The sequence below is a fragment of the Gadus chalcogrammus genome, chromosome 8 (assembly GCF_026213295.1).
Source record: "Gadus chalcogrammus isolate NIFS_2021 chromosome 8, NIFS_Gcha_1.0, whole genome shotgun sequence".
NCBI classification, from domain to species: Eukaryota; Metazoa; Chordata; class Actinopteri; order Gadiformes; family Gadidae; genus Gadus; species Gadus chalcogrammus.
Window position 1 is genome coordinate 14,017,105 of NC_079419.1, and position 22,903 is coordinate 14,040,007.

The window sequence follows — 22,903 nt, forward strand, 5'->3', positions numbered from 1 at the left end:
GCCTCGATAGCGTCTGGTTGATTCAACTCCAGTGGCTGGGAGGCTTCGGTGAGGTCCACCTCCGATCCCCAGCTGGTGCCCGGTGGGCCGGCGAGCCCCCGGGAACCCCCCGCTAGTTCCGGTAGGGTGGGTCGGTTACCCCCATTACGGGATCTTCTGCGAAGAGCTTTGCCTCTTTATTCAGTCGGTGTTTGCGGGTTTTATGTGAAAAATGTGCGCAATGCTCGCAGGTAGCCGGGAATACAAAGGCAGCCTTGGTGTGTTCCAGCCCAAGGCAGCGAATGCAAGTGGAATGGCTATCCGCTCCTGACATCTTCTTCCCGTATACGCAGGACTTTGTCGGAGGCTTCCCCGAGCCCTCGGTTAGGGTAGGTTCAGACTCTGACTGCATGTTCTCCGCTCTGCGCTTATGAACACCCGCTTTTTGGTGACATGCCAGCTAAAACAATTGGGTTGCAGCTAGTTTGGGTACTAGCAGCTACTGTATGGTGAAAGCCTAGCTTTATCCCCTCAGAGGTCAGATGTAGCGATGTAGGCTAGCGTTCGGTGACCGAGGGGTTAGCTCGCTCTAAGAACAGTCTGCTAGGCCGTCTACAAAAAGGTGCTTCTAGGAGAGCGAAGAGGTTAAAGACTGAAGAGATAACGTGACGACGGGACTTATGTTGTTGGAGGGAGTCCCCCCTCTGCAAGCAGACGTCACGTCTGTTGGCCAGTCACGATTGGCGTAGAGTAAAATTGCTTCTGGGAACAGCGCGAGGGGCGTGTCCGATAGTGAGATACCAAGCGAATGTTGAAAGAAAATTCAACACTGTTAACCACAGGTGCAACACCACTCACCATGTCTGCATCTGATATTGAAACTACGAAAGATACTGGTGAATAATTTGAATTAAAACAATAACAGTTCTACAATATGAACATGAGGCAGACTACTCTACGACCATATAGGCGTCTTTTAGCACGGATTCGTAATTCTTATTGAAACCAAGCTGCCCTGCCCCAACATTGAATGACACGTTAAACTCAACTAGCATCGCCAGAATCATCCAAAATTTGATGTTAACAGACCAAAAATAGTCAGAAAGCCTACAGAAACTACTGTTTAGAGAGTAAATGTGACGATCACATTATTAAAAAAAGACTGCAATGATTTACTGAACAATTTTGTTGGAAGCATGCTTTTGCAAGTAGTTCACTGCCCCACCTGCCCATATGGCCAGCACGCGCCTCCAGTTGAGTCAAATGTATTTATGTTTCTCTCGCCCGTTCCACTTGACCTCGCTCTGCTCTCCACTGCGTCGCCACATCATGCTCTTTGCTCTCTGGATATGTTGTATTTTAAGTGTTTTTTCCCGGGGTTTTTTTCAGGTCCAAGTGTTGAAGACAGTATCAGTCCACAGACGGATGTCCACCGTGCTGTTGAGGGTGCTGCTGTGGTGCTCTCATGCAGCTGGTTTAGCTCTGTAGTCAGTAGTCTCTTATGGCACCGCCAGTACCCCGGCTCACCACCACGGTTCCTAATCATGGAATACTCTGGATACATAACTAATCCAATACCAGGAATGATCATCACACATATCAAACAGTAGAGACTTGTGGAGCTACAGATCTCCTCTGTTGCAGTGACAGACTCTGCTCTGTACTACTGTGCTCTGAGGTCCACAGTGACGGAAAACACAGACTCCCTGTATAAAAACAGAGGACTTTTCATTGGCTTCAACTGTAGTTCAGAAAAGGGACATCTGAGGGGAAACTACCAGGATTCTACTGAAGACACATTATGTTGAAACGGAGAAAGAGAGGTAGTTTGTTAAGCGTCAGGGTTCCCATGTTTGAGATGTCATCTTTCTTTTTAGTTGATAAATGATTAGGTAAGTGGCACACGCAAAATTCTGTGAAGATTAATTTAGAGACTTGTATCTCCATGGTCACATGTTCATAGTTAATCCTAAACCATCATAGTGTGGACCTCAGTCCTGTCAAGAAGGAAGAGATCAGTTTAGAACATTGGTTCTCAAAGTGCGGCCCGCGAGCCAATGGCAGCCCGCAGAAACATTCCTGGCGGTCCGCAATGACATGCAGATGTAAGTAAAAAGTTTTTTTTATTTTTATTATTAGATCAATATTAATTAAAACAAAAATAAATAAATATAAAGAGAAAAGTCGACTCTCTAGCTTTCAATAAAATCCTGTTACATTTGTTGGTTTTAATCCAACTGTACATTACTTTGAAAGGATGAACCTCAGTTTCGTGATTTAGACCTCACTTGACCTCACTCCCAGAGGTCTACGGTGCAATGTTCTTTTTCACCAGTGGGATGCTGACGGCATTTCCCGTCAGAATTTTTTTCCTTTGGCGGCCCTCAATCAAATTTTGGGTTCCTAAATTGGCCCTCAGATGTCAAAACTTTGAGAACCCCTGGTTTAGAAGATACAACTGGTACTCTGTCCTACAGGCTGTCTAGAGCTGCTTCTGGCAGCGATGATTTCTTCTGGTACCATCAGTATCCTGGAGAACCTCCACAGTTCCGGCTGTATGTCTCAGGGTTCATGCATTGCAAAACATCAGTTCTAGCCTGGCTCCGCCTGCCGACGTCCTTCGCTCAATTTTCATTTCCCTTCAGTACTACGCCTGGCTTTGCGGTATATTTGCGGATTTTCTCCGGCCACATTTTGCGGGTCCAATCAGCGAACAGAGGGAGTCGCTGAGAACAATGACGTTGAGATCGTGGGCTAATTTGTAGTCAAACGTTAGAGATTGGTTATGGCAGATCCAGAGTGGCCCTGGGCAGATCCAATAGCTTTCAACTCCAACAGACACCCGCCTTCAAGTGAGATAACGTTTGTCAATGGAGAGAGGCCAGACTCTCTGTGCAAATGAAATGTACGAGAGTCTGGTAGGACAAGGCTACATCAGTACAGAATCTCCAGCAGTATGACTCTGCTCTGTACTACTGAGCTCTGCAGACCACAGTGACCGGAATCACAAACTCCCTGTACAAAAAGCATAAAACATACTTCCCTCTTCACCTGAGACCTGTACCGAGACATGATTGAATTAAGACAACATATCTGTTACACTCTGCAGTTCATTATCTTTCCATAATAGTTGGAATATTAAAGTTTACCATATTTGGGTTTATAAATCATTAACGTAACGAATCTATACTGAAGGTGATCTCTTATCCACCACTAGAGGTCAGTATTATCAAGTAGGTGTTTAACTTTTTCATCAAGATGTTTTGCCATTGGGTCTTTAACAGCTGGTACCATGAAAATAGTAAATGTGACACTTGAGCTGAACACCAGATCGTTTCCCCTGTTGCTGTAGACCTGCTGTTGGGATGGAAACCTGGCTGTGGATTATTATTGCCGCACTTCTATCTGGTGAGATGAAAACCTTATGCTTCACAGTATATACAACTGAATCATAAATGATTATTATTATTGGTTATTGGATGTTTTAGACATTTTATTGTGTTGTATTTTTTATGGCCCATGTTAATTTATCCCATCTATTATGTGGACTCATCCTAGTTCTCACTCTGGCTGGGTAACTCCTTAAATACTATTTTTGACTCTGCCTCATCATTGATCTTGATTTATTTGATTCATTAATCCACATCATCTGTTCTTCCCCAGAGTGTAAATCAGAAGACGGAGTGATCCAGCCCAGAGAGGATGTCATAGCTACTGAAGGACTCACAGTTAGTCTTCACTGTACATTTAAGACCACTGACCCTAATGCGTATTTGTTCTGGTACAAACAACAAATCAACGACCTCCCCAGGTTCATGCTACGACGCTTTACATTTGGAGAAGGAGATAATGCTGCAGAGTTCCACAAAGACAGATTTGATGCCCGAATCCAAAATAAATCAGTTCCTCTGAGGATCCAGAACCTGCAGCTCTCTGACTCTGCTCTGTACTACTGTGCTCTGAAGCCCACAGTGACAGGAAACACAGACTCCCTGTACAAAAACATGCTGAGCAGAAAACACACTTCCCTCTTCCCCTGAGTTCAGGGCAAAGACATTTCTGACTAAACCCATCAAAATATTTATTTCCTAATTAATTATACAGGTCAGTATTTTCCAATTACCAAATATTTAGACATAACAGCTGTGCAAACTGTGGCCGTATTATTTTGAATATTTTGGTTTAAAAAGTGGGGTACATTTGTGGAGCTTTTATTATTATGGCTCATTCAATTAATAACCATCTGTGTTTCAACTGTTACTCTTCCAGCTTTGATTCAGTCCTTGGCGCAACTCTAGCAGGAGGTGGAGCTTGACAGGCAGCACATCAGAAACAATCTATCAGCACAACTTATTTTAGACTCTTGATTGATGCTGCTCTACAACATCTAATTGGGCTCCACTATCAGCAATGCAGCTCGTCATGTTAGTGGTTTTATTTGTTGGGTTTACTGGTGAGTTCTGCTTTAGAACATCTGTCGTGTTAAGACATGGACCGCAATACAGGTTTAGCAGTTCATATGAATTAATTCATAGTGTTAGCGATCTTCAACATTGTGGTGGCTAATGACTTTTACATTCCTACTATCTGCAGGTGAAAGTCATCAGCAAACAATCCTCTCAATCCAGGACAGTCCAGTCCAGGCTCTACAAGGAGACGGCGTGACTCTCTCCTGCAACTACTCTTCAGCAACATACTTCTTCTGGTATCGGCAGTACCCCAGCTCACCTCCCCAGTTACTTATCAAAGATTACATGGAGCTATCTGGATTTACCTTGAAAAAGGACAGTGAAAGAAAAGTGTTTGCTCTCGAGATCTCCTCTGCTGCAGTGACAGACTCTGCTCTGTACTACTGTGCTGTGCAGCCCACAGTGACAGGAAACACAGACTCCCTGTACAAAAACCTGACAAGGAACTGGAAGAGCATTTGTCATTGCTTTCAACTGTGGTTCAGGGGAGGGGCAACTGGAGAGGTGAATTCACCAGGAGTCTAGTGAAGAAACAGTATGTTACAACTAGGATACAGAGGTAGAATGTTTAGCTTCAGGGCTCCCATGGGGTTTGAAATGATGGCAGTCCTCTTTCTACTTCTAGTTTGTAAATTAACAGGTAAGTCACAGCCCACCAGAAACTCAAAAAATTAAAGGGAACATGTGTCTCCATGGCAACATGTTTACAGATTAACATTATCTTTATAGGTGTTTACAGTGTGGACCCCACTCCTGTCAAGCAGAAAGAGAACAGTTTAGAAGGTACAAGTGTTACTCTGTCCTACACGCTCTCTACAAATGCTGCAGTGGGCGATTATTTCTTCTGGTACCGTCAGTATCCTGTAGAACCTCCACAGTTCCTGCTGTACATCTCAGGGTTTGGTAACAACAGGACAGCTGAGTCTCTTGGTTCAGACAAAAGGTTTTCCACTGAAATGACTGAAGAGAAGACTGGAGTGGATCTGAAGATCTCCTCTGTTGCAGTGACAGACTCTGCTCTGTACTACTGTCCTCTGCAGCCCACAGTGACAGGAAACACAGACTCCCTGTAGAAAAACCTGCTGAGCACAGAACACTCTTCCATCTCCCCCTGAGATCAGTATACCAACATTGCACACAAAACACATAAGCTCATCATAACAATGACTCCTAATTAAAGGTCAATTTTCAACACAAGATACCCTAAAATGTGTAAAATGTGAATTATTTGTCTTTACATTATCTTTGTTTGAAATATTCACGTTCAAATTGTTTATTTTATTTGCGTCGAATCCGTACCTCATTGAAGGTGAAGTTGAGTTTTCATATCCACCACTAGATGTCAGTATTATCAAGTAGTTGTTGAACTATTTATTAAACATGTTTGTTCATTGTGTCTTTATCAGCTAGTACCCTGGAAAGAATAAGTCTAATACTTGAGCTGAACACCAGATCGTTTCTTCTGTTGCTGTAGACCTGCTGTTGAGATGGAAACATGGCAGTGTATTAATATGGCCACACTTCTATCTGGTAGAATGGATACCTCATGTGTCACCCATATGTCTGAATCATGATGATTGGATGTTTTAGATATTTTATTCCGATGTTTTTTTTTTTATCGTTATCTTCTTTTTTTCATAAAATGTCTTGAGATCACATTGATAGAAAATGTGGAGGAGCCTTTACACAAACCTGAAGGCCATGATATCCCTATTCTTCAAAGAGGAGGGAAGTTGTAATCCGACTTCACCTTTCTATCAGATGGATGGTGGATCTTCGTGGTTTATCAGAGACACTGTGGTTGCACCTGTTAATGATCCACTGTAGCAGGAATCTGACTGAATTATAACTTTTTGATCCATTGAATCGTGCCAGTGAATTATTTTGCATGAATGATGAAGAGGAGGGGCCACTGCTGTCAATGTCCTTCTGCATCAGAGCATAAATGGTCTTCCTCTCTCTTCCCCTCCCGCTGTGAACATGGAACACTGGCTGACAATCATCCTGGTTCTCACTCTCTGGCTGGGTAACTCTTTAAAGACTCTTTTTGGTCCTCCTCTCATTATTGATCTCAATTGATTAATTCATTGATACACATATTCTGTTCTTCCCCAGAGTGTAAAGGAGAAGACGGAGTGACCCAGACCATGGGAGATTTCATTGCCACTGAAGGACTCGCAGTTAGTCTTGACTGTACATTTGAGACTACTGACACTAATCCATATTTGTTCTGGTACAAACAACAAATCAACGACTTCCCCAGGTTTGTGCTACAACGCAATACATTTGGAGGAAAGGAGGCTGAAGAGTTCCCCAAAGAAAGATTTGATGCCGAAATCCAAAACAAATCAGTTCCTCTGAGGATCCAGAACCTGCAGCTGTCTGACTCTGCTCTGTACTACTGTGCTCTGAGGCCCACAGTGACAGGAAACACAGACTCCCTGTACAAAAACCTGCTGAGCACTAAACACACTTCCCCTGAGTCCAGTGCACCGACATTTCTGACTAAACTTGTAAACCCATCACAATATTTATTTTCTAATTATTAAATAGGTAACTATATCCAATTACCAACTATTTAGAGATAACTGCAGTGCAATATGTAGCCATATTATTTTGAGCATTTTGGTTTACATTTGTGAAGCTTTTATCATTATGGCTCATTCAATTAATAACCATCTATATTTCAACTGTTACTCTTCTAACTTTGTTTCTAAGGGAGAGATCGCTTATCCACCCCTAGAGGTAAGTATTATCAAGTAGGTCTTTATCTATTTCATCAAAATGTTTGGTCATTGAGTCTTTTCCAGCTTGTACCAGATCATTTCTTCTGTTTCTGTAGACCTGCTGTTGAGATGGAAACCTGGGTGTGGATTATTATTGCTGAACTTCTATCTGGTAAGAGGAAAAGCTCATGGTCCACACTCCATGCATGACTGAATCATCACTTAATGATAATTGGTTATTGGATGTTTTTGACGTTTTATTCTGTTGTGTTCTTTATGGTCCATGGTAATCTATTAATACATCTATTATGTGAACTTTTTGCTTCTGGAGTTGATTGCTTCTGACTCCATCCGTCCTGATGAGCAGAACGTCAGTGGAAAAGAAGGAGCATCTGTAACACTCAAATGCACCTATGAAACAGGCTCTGAAAATGTGTATCTTCTGGAACAGACTTCAGCCTAGCCAGGCTCCTCCGTTTATACTAATTAAAGGAGCAAGGTCAGAGAGTTCTGAAAAGAATAATCTAGACCGTTGTTTTCAGTCCACAACATCCAGAACATCAACTTTACTCAACGTACCATTTTTGATTTTTGGTTTTACTTGTGAATGAAACACTGTCAAACTGCTCCCATAAATAGTGCATCGGAGTGAAATATCCATCAGCTGTACCACTGAACAAAAACACACTACATTAAAACAGTCACTGAGGGAGTCAACGTTAAAGGGAACATATTATGGTATTTTCCCAACAAGTAAAGATAGTATATGAGTTCCTGAAAACATGTTTTTGAAGCTGTCTGCTGGAAATAGGTTTTAGGAATAAAAAATCGTGCCTGCCGCTATGCCCCTCTGTTTCAGTCCCTTCAGAATGCGCTGTTTCTGATGTCTGTAGCTTTAATGCAAATGAGCTGCTGCCCATTGACCAATGAGCTGTCAGAGTTAACCACAGAATGGAGGAGAAGTGATTGTTGCTGTTTGTGGACTCCTGGAGCTCTATAATATAATAATACGATTATATAATCTATAGGTATTTATCTAATATTATATCTAATATCACGGCCAAAAGGTATGTCAGCTCGGATGATATTATGAATCATAAAGACTGCGTCTGACGTCTCTGGTACTTCCACAACAAGAAAAGACTCGTAGTGGGGGTTATTATCTCGGCCATGGTTGAGAAGAATTGGGGGAAAGGAACTTTGGCCTTGACTCTCTGAAGTCCATATTGAACCGCGTCATGGAGGAGAAAGGGATTGTACTCCGGGAGCTGAGCTGCCGGACTGCCGCCGAGCTTCCCCCGTTGAAGCTGCCAGATAGCCGCCGAAGCTTCGGCCGAAGTCCGGTGGGGGGAGCTCGGCGGCAGTCCGGCAGCTCCGACGGAGAAAAGGATTGTACTCCCGGAGCTGAGCTGCAGGGCAGCCGCCGAGCCCCCGCTGCCGGAGCTGCTTGTCCGCTGGTCCACAAAATCATACCTATGCTCTGATTGGAGGAGGGTGGGGAAGTGGGAGGAAATATTCAAATGTGCCCCCTTCCTACGTAGAAGGGGTCGCCGAAAGTGACTCGCTCGGTTGGTAGCTGTAGGCGGGGTACTTACAGAAATGCATATCTCACTTAAAAAAATCAAAATTGGTATGCGTGTGGGAGCACCAGAGACCCCAAATCGCAGGAAAAGTGTTGTTTGCATAATATGCCCCCTTCAAATAAAAAACATATTTCAATCCAGAACAATGTACCAACCAAACTCTGGTCAAAACTAACAGCAATTTAAATTCATCAAATCACTTGACATAATATAATCACATTTATAATAACACAAAATGTTCTTCATTTGACATTTTTACATGTTTAGATGGTGTCACCACAGTAGTTCTCGTGGACATTTGACCCTGGAACCCAGACCACCTGCCGCTCCTCTTCCTGGGTCCTCATGGTCTCCACAGAGCCGATAAAGTAGAAGGTCTTCTCCTGTCTCATTCAGTCCTTGGTGTCACTCTAGCAGGAGGTGGAGCTTGACAGGCAGCACATCAGAAACAATCTGTCAACATAACAGCTTTCAGGCTCTTGATTGTTGGTGCTCTACAGCATCTGATTGGTCTCCAGTATCAACTATGCAGCTCTTCATGTTAGTGGTTTTATTCTCTCGGTTTCCTGGTGAGTTCTGCTTTAGAAGCACTATCCTTTTTAGGACATGTACCTCAAAAAATGCTTAGCAGTTCATATGAATTATGTCGTTTTGCTATTTCCAGGGTCTTTAACACTGTGGTAATTACTGACCTTTCATTCGTAATATGTGCAGGTGACAGTTATCAGCAAACAATCCACTCAATCCAGGACAGAGTCCAGGCTCTACAAGGAGACAACGTGACTCTCTCATGCAACTACACCTCAGCAGACTACTTCTTCTGGTATCTCCAGTACCCCAGCTCCCCTCCACAGTTCCTTATCAAGGAATACATGGAGAAATCTCGATTTACTTTAAAAAAGTACGATGATAGGCTATTGTTTGCTCTGGAGATCTCCTCTGTTGCAGTGACGGACTCTGCTCTGTACTACTGTGCTGTGAGGCCCACAGTGACAGGAAACACAGACTCCCTGTACAAAAACCTTAGAACGAACTTGAAGCACAGTTTTCATTGTTTTCAACTGTTTAGGGGAGGGGCATCTGGAGAGGTGAATTCACCAGGAATCTAGTGAAGAGACAGAGATACAGAGGTAGCATGTTGAGCATCAGGGTTCCCATGGTGTTTGAAATGTCAGTACTTTTTCTACTTGTAGTTTGTAAATGAACAGGTGAATTATGTCCTACCAGAAATTCTAAAGATTAAAGGGAATTTGTATCTCCATGGCAACATGTTTACAGATTAAACTTATCTTTACAGGTGTTTACAGTGTGAACTTCACTCCTGTCAAGCAGAAAGAGAACATTTTAGAAGGTACAAGTGTTTCCCTGTCCTACACACTCTCTAAAATTGCCACAGGGAGCGATTATTTCTTCTGGTACCGTCAGTATCCTGGAGAACCTCCACAGTTCCTGCTGTCCATCTCAGGGTTTGGTATCAACAAGACAGCTGAGTCTCTTGGTTCAGACAAAAGGTTTTCTATTGAACTGACTGGCACTTAGAAGACTGGTGTGGATCTGAAGATCTCCTCTGTTGCAGTGACAGACTCTGCTCTGTACTACTGTGCTTTGAGGTCCACAGTGACAGAAATCTCAGACTCCCTGTACAAAAACCTGTTAATCACAAAACACAGCTCCCTCTTCCCCTGAGACCAGTACAGAGACCAATTAAAAAATATTTACATATTCTGCAGTTCATGCTCTAGCCATGTTATTTGGATTGGAATATTTGGTGTTAATAGTGTGGTGGTTCATTTGTGAAGTTTATTTTCTTCTTCCTTAAGTTAATATGAAGGTGAGATCTCTTATCCACCACAAGAGGTCAGTATTAGCCAGAGTGTGTCGAAATCTGTAATCAACATGTTTGGTCATTGTGTCTTTACCAGCTGGAACCTTGAAGAGAATAAGTCTCATACTTGAGCTGAACACCAGAGAGCCTCTCCTATTGCTGTACACCTGCTGTTCAGATGGAAACCTGGCTGTGGATTATTAATGCTGCACTTCTATCTGGTAAAAGCAAAAAGCTCATGCTACACCCTGTGTATATGACTGAATTATCAGACATTTAACTATCATAATTAATTATTCAATGTTTTTAACATCTTAATCTGTTTTTTATTTTCCATGTTAATCTAACACATCCATTATGTGTACTTTTACCAGGACTGATAGCTGGGGACTCCATCTCTCCTGATGAACAGAAAGTCAGTGGAAAAGAGGGGGAATATGTAACACTCAGATGCACCTATGAAACAAGCTATAATAATGTTCACCTTTACTGGTACCGAAATCATTTTAACCAGGCTCCTCAGTTTATGCTCTATAAAGGAGCCACATCATGGAGTGATTAACATATTCTTGACCGTCGTTTTCAGTCCACAACATCCAGAACATTAACTGAACTCACCACCTAACCCTGGCCGACACAGCTCTCTACTACTGTGCTCTTCGGAGACACAGTGACAGAAAGTGCGGAGAAGCCTTTACATTAACTTGAAGATAATGATCTCCCTATCCTTAAATGAGGAGGGAAGTGGTGATCCCACCACACCTTTCTATCAGATGGATGATGGATCTTCATGGTTTATCAGAGACACTGTGGTTGCACCTGCTAATGATCCACTGTATCAGGAATCTGACTGAATTATAACTTTTTGACCTACTAATGATCCCATCTAGCATGACTCCCATGAGTAGAGACTCTAAATAAATTAACCATCAGCTGTATGACTGAACACAAACACACTATGGCAAGACAGTCAATGAGGGAGTAAACGTTAAATTGTAAAAAAATATATGTATAATTTTAGAGTTCTATGAGAACGAGAATTGACCCACCCCTTCGGGTAAGGAATTACAGCAATAAAAAATTGCCTGGGCTCAACATTTATATTTTGGGCACACATTTATTATTTCTATCTAAACATTGTATACATGTACATGTAGAGATGGTGTCACCACAGTGATTCTCCTTGACTTTTGAAAGTCAGAGCTCCTGTCGCTCCTCTTCCTGAGTCCTCATGGTCTCCACAGAGCCAGTGAAGTAGAAGGTCTTCTCCTGTCTCATTCAGTCCTTGGTTCTACTCTAGCAGGAGGTGGAGCTTGAAAGGCAGCACATCAGAAACAATCTGTCAAAACAACAGCTTCTAGACTCTTGATCGTTGCTGCTCTACAACATCTGCTTGTTCCAGTATTAGCTATGCAGCTCTTCATGTTAGTGGTTTTATTCACTGGGTTTACTGGTGAGTTCTTATTTAGAAGCACTGTCCTAATTCAGACATGGACCTCAATACAGGTTTAGCAGTTCATTCGAATGAACTCATATTGCTATTTCCAGGATCTTCATTCCCTTCGTTCCTAATATCTGTAGGTGAAAGTCATCAGCAAACCATCAACTCAACCCAGGACGGTGTCCAGGCTCTACAAGGAGACAGCGTGACTCTTTCCTGTAAATACTCCTCAGCAACAAACCTCTTCTGGTATCGGCAGTACCCCAGCTCACCTCCACAATTCCTTATCAAAGAATACATGGAGCTATCTGGATTTACTTTGAAAAAGGACAGTAAAAGACAAATGGTTGCTCTGGAGATCTCCGCTGCTGCCGTGACAGACTCTGCTCTGTACTACTGTGCTCTGCAGCCCACGGTGACAGGAAACACAGACTCCCAGTACAAAAACCTGACAAGGAACTGGAAGAGCATTTGTCATTACCTTAAACTGTGGTTAAGGGGAGGGGCATCTAGAGAGGTGAATTCACACCAGGAGTCTAGTGAATAAACAGTATGTTACAACAAGGATACAGAGGTAGCATGTTGAGCTCCAGGGTTCCAATGGTGTTTGAAATTATGTCAGTCCTTTTTCTACTTGTAGTTTGTAAATTAACAGGTGAGTCATGTCCTACCGGAAATTCTAAAGATTAAAGGGAATTTGTATCTCCATGGCAACATGTTTTCTGATTAACCATATCTTTACAGGTGTTTACAGTGTGGACCTCACTCCTGTCGAGCAGAGAGAGATCCGTTTAGAAGGTACAAGTGTTACTCTGTCCTACCCGCTCTCTAAAACTGCCACAAGGAGCGATTATTTCTTCTGGTACCGTCAGTATCCTGGAGAACCTCCACAGTTCCTGCTGTCCATCTCAGGGCTTGGTATCAACAGGACAGCTGAGTCTCTTGGTTCAGACAAAAGGTTTTCTATTGAACTGACTGAAGAGAAGACTGGAGTGAAGACTGGAGTGGATCTGAAGATCTCCTCTGTTGCAGTGACAGACTCTGCTCTGTACTACTGTGCTCTGCAGCCCACAGTGACAGGAAACACTGACTCCCTGTACAAAAACCTGCTGAGCACAAAACACTCTTCCATCTCCCCCTGAGACCCGATCAATGACATTTCTGACATAACACATGACTTCATCGCCATATTTATTTCCTGATTAATTATACATGTTTACCATTTTTCAATTTTATTATTATTTGTAACATTTTCAGTAAGTTAACTTGCTTTATTATTTTTAATGATTTGGTTTGAATAGTGTGTTATATTTGTAGCTTTTATCCGCATGGCTCATTCAATTAAAAACCATCTATGTTTCAACAGTTACACTCCTTAAAGTGAACATGAAGGTGAGTTCTCTTATCCACCCCTAGAGGGCAGTATTATGGCAGTATAATATAGGTGTTTTACTATTTCCTCAACATGTTTGGTCATTGTATCTTTAAGAGCTGGTACCATGAAGAGAATAAGTCTCATACTTGAGGTGAACACCAGATGGTTTCTCCTGTTGCTGTAGACTTTCTGTTGAGATGGAAACCTGTCTGTGGATTATTATTGTTGCACTTCTATCTGGTAAGATTAAAACCGCATGCTTCACACTAAGAATATGCATGAATCGTCAAAATTGTATCTGATTGGTGTTGGATGTTTCAGCCATTTTATTCTGTTGTGTTCTTATCGTCCATGTTAATCTATCACCTCCATAATATTGACTCATCCTTGTTCTCACTCTCCGGCTGGGTTTCTCTTTAAAGACTTGTTGACACTCCTATCATCATTGAACTTGATTAATACATTCATTAACCACCATCTTCTGTTCTTCCCCAGAGTGTAAAGGAAAAGACAGTGTGAACCAGATCAGTGAAGAAGTCATTGCTACTGAAGGACACACAGTCAGTCTACAATGTACCTTTGAGACTGACTCGACCCCATATTTGTTCTGGTATAAACAACAAAGAAACGACCTCCCCAGGTTTGTGCTACAACGCTCTAAATTTGGAGGAAAGGAAGCCGAAGAGTTCCCCAAAGAAAGATTTAATGCCCAAATCCAGAACACATCAGTTCCTCTGAGCATCCAGAACCTGCAGCTGTCAGACTCTGCTCTGTACTACTGTGCTCTGAAGCCCACAGTGACAGGAAACACAGACTCCCTGTACAAAAACCTGCTGAGCACTAAACACACTTCCCTCTCCCCCTGAGATCAGTACACAAGCATTATGCATAAAACACATCAACTCATCACAACAGTGAACTCCTAAATAATGATCCTTATCAACACAATGCAGATGTAGTAAAATTTGTCTGCAGGTTTTTTCTTTGCATTATCTTGTTTTGAATATACACGTAAAATGTGTTTATTTTATTTGTGTTAAATGCATGTATCATTGAAGGTGATGTTGAGGTCTCATATCCAACAATAGATGTCAGTTTTATCAAGTAGGTGTTTGGTCATTGAGTCTTCGACAGCTGGTATCATGAAGAGAATAAGGCCCTACTTGAGCTGAACACCATACAGTTTCTCCTGTTGCTTTAAACTTGCTGTTGGGACTTTCCAGGGCTGATATCTTGGGACTCCATCTCTCCTGATAAACAGGAAGTCAGTGGAAAAATGGGAGGAACTGTAACACTCCGATGCTGCTATGATACAGGTGATGAATATGTTATTCTTTACTAGGATTATTGTAACTGGCATAATTTACTAGTCGAGATCAGTATTATCAAGTAATGGTTTAACTATTTCCTCAACAGCCGTGTCACAACGTTATTAATCCAAAGGGGACCAGGTAACCAAGTTACAAATGTAATAGCATGTGTTCACCTAAAGAGGGAGTCACTACAATGGAAAACAACCTACAAGTGGTGCTGGGGTTTGGTACTCCTTTAAATAGATTAAATCTCAACAATGCACATAGCAAGACCCCTATCCAGTGAGCTGATATCCTTTGGTGATGGCTTCATAAACGCTAGCAAAGTAAAGGAAAATCAAAATGAGTTTACCTATCAAGCGAAACTCAGCTTTTGCTGTGATGGTCATGAATGGTAACAGGTCTGCTGGGTATTGGAGAGCCTTGGAGAGATGAGATGATGGGAGGAGCCAGCCACAAAAGGACTGTTGAGTAAAATGTGTTTATGTTTCTCTCTCCTGCTTTACTGGAACTCGCTCTGCTCTCCACTGCCTCACTCCATCATGCTCTTTGCACTCGTGATATGTTTCATTTTATGTGGTAAGATTTTTTTCAAAACAACAAATTACTCCTAATTAGTGCAATTAAATCATCTTTGTCTGAAACATGAATGTATTGTAGATTAGATTTTCGTTGCAGTGACTGAATCCCATTTTTTATTTCAGGTCCAAGTGTTGAAGACAGTATCAGTCAGCAGAAGGATGTCCAACGTGCTGTTGAGGGTGCTGCTGTGGTGCTCTCATGCAGCTACAACAGCTCTGCAGTCAGTAGTCTCTTATGGTACCGCCAGTACCCCGGCTCACCACCACAGTTCCTTATCATGGAATACTCTGGAATCATAACTAATCCAATACCAGGAATGAACATCACACATATCAAACAACAGAGACTTGTGGAGCTACAGATCTCCTCTGCTGCGGTGACAGACTCTGCTCTGTACTACTGTGCTCTGAGGCCCACAGTGACAGGAAACACAGACTCCCTGTACAAAAACCTGCTGAACACAAACACGCGTCCATCTCCCTTAGACCAGAACACAGATATTTCTGACAGAACACATGAACTCATCACAATATTTATTTCCTTTAATTATACATGTTTACCATTTTTTATTTAAAAATATGAAAATATTTTTGCAGCAGGTACTATTGTCATATTATTTTGAATAATTTGGTTTAAATTGTGGGGTATATTTGTAGCTTTTATCAGCATGGCTCATTAAATTAAAAACCATCAGTTCTTCAGCTTTTATTCTCCCTAAATTGATTCTGAGGGAGCCACTATCCACCCCTAGAGGTCAGTATTATCAAGTAGGTGTCTAACCATTTCATCAACATGTTTGGTCATTGTGTCTTTAACAGCTGGAATCACTAAGAGATAAGTCTCATCCTTGAGCTGAACACCAGATAGTTTCTCCCGTTGCTGTACTCCTGCTGTTGAGATGGAAACCTGGCTGTGGATTATTATGGCTGCACTTCTATCTGGTGAGATGAAAACCTAATTTTCCACACTACAAATATATCTGAATCATCAATTATATTATTATTATCATTGGTCAAAAGATGTTATAGACATTTTATTCAGTTGTATTCTTTATGGTTCATGTTAATCTCTCATCAATTTTGTGGACTCATCCTAGTTCTCACTCTTTCACTGGCTAACTCTTTAAAGACTCTTGTCTTTAAAGCCTGTGCAATGTCTTTCATCATTGATCTTGAATGATTAATATATTAATCTACATCTTCTATTCTTCCCCAGAGTGTAAAGGAGGAGACAGAGTGATCCAGCCCAGAGAGGATGTCATTTCTACTGAAGGACTCACAGTTAGTCTTAACTGTACATTTGTGACCATGAGCACAAATGTGTATTTGTTCTGGTACAAACAACAAGTCAAGGACTTCCCAAGGCTCTTGCTACGACGATTTACAATTGGAGAAGGAGATAATGCTGAAGAGTTCCACAAAGAGAGATTTGATGCCAAAATCCAAAACACATCAGTTCCTCTGAGCATCCAGAACCTGCAGCTGTCTGACTCTGCTCTGTACTACTATGCTCTGAAGCCCACAGTGACAGGAAACACAGACTCCCTGTACAAAAACCTGCTGAACACAAAAAACACTTCCCTCTACCCCTGAAACCAGTACACAGACATTTCTGACTTAGCACGATATTAATCATAACAATGAACTCCTAATTATTCATCCATGTTCACCATAATCCAGATATCTAAACATTTGTCTGCATTTTTTTTATTTACAATATCTTGTTTGAAACATTCACGTTAAAATAGTTTATTTTATTTATTTATAATTTATGACTTATTAAACTAACAACTCATCGATTCTGAAGGTAAGGTCTCACATCCACCCCTAGAGGCCAGTATTATCAAGTAGGTGTTTAACTATTTCATCAACATGTTTGGTCATTGTGTCTTTAACAGCTGGTACCATGAAGAGAATAAGTCTCAAGGTGCGGCCACACTGAACGCGTTACGCGCGTTAGAGGCGTTGATAATCTGCGTTTTTGCATAGGGAACTATTGGTTAAGGCGCTTAGATGCGTTACACGCGCTATAGCAGCCCGTTAGGCGTGTTTTACTCATCTAAATAACGCGCCCAACGCACCAACGCGCCCAACGCACTAACGCACAGAGTTCAAAAAATTTAACTTTTGACGCGCCTACACGTGATGCTTAGCCGGGGTAGCCAATCAGCGTTGAGCTTGACCCGATGTCACTGGCAGAGAGACGGAGGACGCTCAGAAGCAGAAAAAACATGGACGACCAAGGCATCGTTTCAGTATGTGCTGAAACGATGAGGAGGTGGTGAAACTCACCCAGCTGTGAGCACCGAGGATGTCATGCACTAGAGTTTAGATTCCCTGCCCGAGCCTGAGCCCGACCTGACCCGGCCGGACCCGAATTTCTCTATTAATCAACACGACGAATGCTGGTAACGAATAAATTGTAAAAAGACACACTATGTGAAGTTATTTTTTCGTTTTGGCAAGTAGCCTTGTAATAAGCGGGGTAATGTATAGAACGTCGCCGGTCATTATCGCGAAGCAAGACCCTTCTGCTGGGCGGGCTCATCTAGCTGCGTAGGCGCGTTAGGAGTGTTGAACCATTTTTGTGACACACATTGATCAAGCGTCAGGTTAGGCGCGTTACGGGCGTAATCTCACGGGCGTAACGCGTTCAGTGTGGCCGCACCTTCATACTTGGGCTGAACACCAGATAGTTTCTCCTGTCACAGTAGACCTGCTGTTGAGATGGAAACCTGGCTGTTGATTATTATTGCTGCACTTCTATCTGGTAAGAGGAAAAGCTCATGTTACACACTGTATATATGACTGAATTATCAGACATTTAATTATAATAATGAATTATTCAATGTTTTTAACATCTTATTCTGATTTTTATGGTCCATGTTAATCTAACACATCCATTCCAGGACTGATAGCTGGGGACTCCATCTCTCCTGATGAACCGAAAGTCAGTGGAAAAGAGGGAGCATCTGTAACACTCAGATGCTCCTATGAAACAAGCTATAATTATGTTTACCTTTACTGGTACAGACATCGTTCTAACCAGGCTCCTCAGTTTATACTCTGGAAAGGAGCAAGATCAGAGAATAATGAACATATTCCTGACACTCGTTATCAGTCCACGACATCCAGAGCATCAACTGAACTCACCATAACCCAGCTAAATCTGGCAGACACAGCTCTCTACTACTGTGCTCTTTGGAGACACAGTGATAGAAAGTGTGGAGGAGCCTTTACATAAACCTGAAGGCAATGATCTCTATATTCTTCAAAGACTAGGGAAGCGGTAATCCCACCACACCTTTCTATCAGATGGATGGTGGATCTTCATGGTTGATCAGAGACACTGTGGTTGCACCTGTTAATGATCCACTGTAGCATGACTCCCATGAGTAGGTAATCTAAATAAAACAACCATCAGCTGTATGACTGAACACAAACACACTATGTTAAGACAGTCAATGACGGAGTAAACGTTAAATAATAAAAAAATATTTTTAGGTTTCTATGAGAACGAGAATTGTCCCACCCCTTTCGGTAAGGAATTACAGCGATATAAAATGCCTAAACTCAACAAACATGTAACATTCATATTTTGAGCGCAAATTACTCATTTGTATCTAAAAATTGTATATATGTACATGAGGAGATGGAGTGACTACAGCGGTTCTCGTTGAGTTTTTAAAGCCAGAGCTCCTGTCGCTCTTCTTCCTGAGTCCTCGTAGTCTCCACAGAGCCAGTAAAGTAAACGGTATTCTCCTGTCTCATTCAGTCCTTGGTGCCACTCTAGCAGGAGGTGGAGCTTGACAGGCAGCACATCAGAAACAATCCGTCCAAGTACAGCTTTTACACCCTTGATTGCTGCTGCTTTACAACATCTGCTTGGTCCACTATTAGGTATGCAGCTCTTCATGTTGGTGGTTTTATTCACTGGGTTTACTGGTGAGTTCTGCTTTAGCAGCGCTGTCCTAATTCGGACATGGACCTCAATACAGGTTTAGCAGTTCATGGCAACATGTTTACGGATTAACCTTCTGTTTTACAGGTGTTTATAGTGTGGTCCTCCCTCCTGACAAGAAGGAACTGAACAGTTTAGAAGATACGACTGCTTCTCTGTCCTACAGGCTCTCTCAAAAGGCTGAAATTAATGATAATTTCTTCTGGTACCGTCAGTATCCCGGAGAACCTCCACAGTTCCTGCTGTACATCTCAGGGTTTGGTAACAACAGGACAGCTGAGTCTCTTGGTTCAGACAAAAGGTTTTCTACTGAACTGACTAAAGAGAAGACTGGAGTGGATCTGAAGATCTCCTCTGTTGCAGTGACAGACTCTGCTCTGTACTACTGTGCTCTGAGGCCCACAGTGACAGGAAACACACACTCCCTGTACAAAAACCTGCTGAGCACAAAACACTCTTCCATCACCCCCTGAGACTCGATCAATGACATTTCTGACTTTACACATGATTTCATCGCAATATTTATAGTCTGATTAATTATACATGTTTACCATTTTTCAATTTTATTATTTTTTTTTATATTTTTTTCAGTAAGTTCACTTGCTTTATTATTTTTAATGATTTGGTTTGAATAGTGTGTTATATTTCTAGCTTTTATCCACATGGCTCATTCAATTAGAAACCATCTATGTTTCAACAGTTACTCTTCTTAAAGTGAACATGAAGGTGAGTTCTCTTATCCACCCCTAGACGTCAGTATCATCAAGTAGGTGTTTTACTATTTCATCAACATGTTTGGTCATTGTATCTTTTAGAGCTGGTACCATGAAGAGAATAAGACTCACACTTGAGCTGAACACCAGATGGTTTCTCCTGTTGCTGTAGACCTTCTGTTGAGATGGAAACCTGGCTGTGGATTATTATTGCTGCACTTCTATCTGGTAAGATTAAAACCGCATGCTTCACACTAAAAATATGCATGAATCGTCAAAATTGTATCTAATTGGTATTGGATGTTTTAGCCATAATTTTCTGTTGTGTTCTTATCAACCATGTTATTCTATCACTTCCATAATATGGACTCATCCTGGTTCTCACACTCTGGCAGGGTTTCTCTTTAAAGACTTGTTGACTCTCCTCTCATCATTGAACTTGATTGATACATTCATTAATCAACATCTTCTGTCCTCCCCCAGAGTGTAAAGGAGAAGACAGAGTGAACCAGATCAGTGAAGAAGTCATTGCTACTGAAGGACACACAGTTAGTCTACAATGTACCTTTGAGACTGACTATACCCCATATTTGTTCTGGTATAAACAACAAAGAAACGACTTCCCCAGGTTTGTGCTACAACGCTCTACATTGGGAGGAAAGGAAGCCGAAGAGTTCCCCAAAGAAAGATTTGATGCCCAAATCCAAAACACATCAGTTCCTCTGAGGATCCAGAACCTGCAGCTGTCTGACTCTGCTCTGTACTACTGTGCTCTGAAGCCCACAGTGACAGGAAACACAGACTCCCTGTACAAAAACCTGCTGAGCACTAAACACACTTCCCTCTCCCCCTGAGATCAGTACACAAACATTATGCATAAAACACATCAACTCATCACAACAGTGAACTCCTATTTAATGATCCATTTTCACCATAATACAGATGTAGCAAAATTTGTCTGCAGTTGTAGTCTTTGCATAATCTTGTTTCAAATATTCACATAAAATGTGTTTATTTTATTTGTGTTAAATGCATGCGTCATTGAAGGTGATGGTGTGGTCTCATATCCACCACTGGATGTCAGTATTATCAAGTAGGTGTTTAACTATTTATTCAACAAGTTTGGTCATTGTATCTTTAACAGCGAGCTGAACACCAGATTGTTTCTCCTGTTACCGTAGACCTGCTGTTGAGATGGAAACCTGGCTGTGGATTATTATTGCTGCACTTTTATCTGGTAAGAGGAAAAGCTTGTCATGTTACACACTGTATATATGACTGAATTATCAGACATTTTATAATAATAATGAATGATTCAATGTTTTTAACATCTAATTCTGTTGTGCTTTTTATGGTCCATGGTAATCTAACACGTCTATTATGTGAACTTTTTCCAGGACTGATAGCTGGGGACTCCATCTCTCCTGATGGAGTACAGAAAGTCAGTGGAAAAGAGGGGGGGTCTGTAACACTCAGATGCAACTATGAAACAAGCTATAATTATGTTCGCCTTTACTGGTACAGACATCATTCAAACCAGGCTCCTCAGTTTATACTCTGGAAAGGAGCAAGATCATGGAGTGATGAACATATTCCTGACACTCGTTATGAGTCCACGACATCCAGAGCATCAACTGAACTCACCATAACCCAGCTAACTCTGGCAGACACAGCTCTCTACTACTGTGCTCTTTGGAGACACAGTGATAGAAAGTGTGGAGGAAACCTTTACATAAACCTGAAGGCAATGATCTCCCTATTCTTCAAAGAGGAGGGAAGTGGTAATCCCACCGCACCTTTCTATCAGACGGATGGTGGATCTTCATCGCTGATCAGAGACACTGTGGTTGCACCTGTTAATGATCCACTGTAGCATGACTCCCATTCCTTTTCATGGTCCCACGTTCCCGCAACGCAATGAACCTGCAGACCACTTCGACACAGTCGTGAACGTTTATGGTTCCACGTCGGGTTTTAGTTAGCGGCCAATCACAGCCGTTGCTGCTGCGTCGCCTCGACAGAAGGTTATGTTTTTTGGGAGGCGCACGTGCGGCCCTTGCGGTGTACCGAAGGAGGGTCTGCAAGGACCCAAAATCACATTGTCTTGGGCCTACGCCGATCGGGATCATGAGCCAGTTTAAAATGATGCAGCTCATGATAGGCCCCCTGATCGTCGTAGGCCCTTGGGCTTCAACCCAGGTAAGCCTGTGCATTAAGGCGGCCTTGCCTACCTGCTCCTTGATGACCTGTCTCTGTATTCACTGTCCAACACCTGCTTCCTGATGACATGTTTCGGTATACACTGTCTTACCCCTACCTGCCCCCTTGATGACCTGTCTCTGTATTCACTGTCCAACCCCTACCTGCTTCTTGATGACATGTTTCGGTATACACTGTCTTACCCCTACCCCTACCGATTACTCCTTTAATACCCTACATTTTAATGTTAGCAACATGAATGACTTATCAAGGTTATCAACTATATACCAGAGGCGGATGGCCATCGGGAAGATTGGGAGGTTCTCCCCGGTGGGCCGGTCCCACTTTGAAATGTATTTTTGGCCGTGGTGCGGGGGCATCTCCTAGTGGTAGGAGCCCCACACTCCGCCCAGTGCCAGTGTATTTAGGCTACGCCAGCGATTCTCAAAGTGTGGGGCTCGCCCCACTGGTGGGACTAGAGGACGTGCACAGGTGGGCCGCGACAAACGGGAGAAGTATTTTCTGATCCAATTAGATTTTCTAATCGGAATACCACTTGACTTGCTTCACAAACTAGGAAATACCTGTTTTAAAGTCAGTGGCGCGTTGTTCAGATGCTAATTTCAAGGGCGCATGCATAATGTCGCTTGTGCACCTCGCGCATACACTTTGCTTCTCTCAATCTACCTATAGCACACATTCTTGGTAATATTTGGGAAAGAACAGCTGATACAGCGG

The 22,903-nt window shown here is 42.2% G+C and overlaps 1 protein-coding gene and 1 gene segment (V, D, J or C); both read left to right on the plus strand.

Moving 5' to 3' along the window:
• Window positions 1–4,032: 4,032 nt before the first annotated feature.
• Window positions 4,033–5,133, plus strand: LOC130388319 (T cell receptor alpha variable 40-like). The segment is given in 2 exon segments: window positions 4,033–4,432; window positions 4,573–5,133. Coding segments are annotated over 2 exon segments (444 nt in total).
• Window positions 5,134–9,050: 3,917 nt separating this feature from the next.
• LOC130387869 (uncharacterized) lies at window positions 9,051–19,645 on the plus strand (the record flags this gene model as incomplete). Its single annotated transcript, XM_056597167.1, has 4 exons — window positions 9,051–9,845; window positions 10,090–10,223; window positions 19,086–19,237; window positions 19,341–19,645. Coding segments are annotated over exons 1-4 (1,059 nt in total), but the record flags the coding sequence as incomplete, so codon positions are not given.
• Between the last annotated feature and the right edge of the window lie 3,258 nt (window positions 19,646–22,903).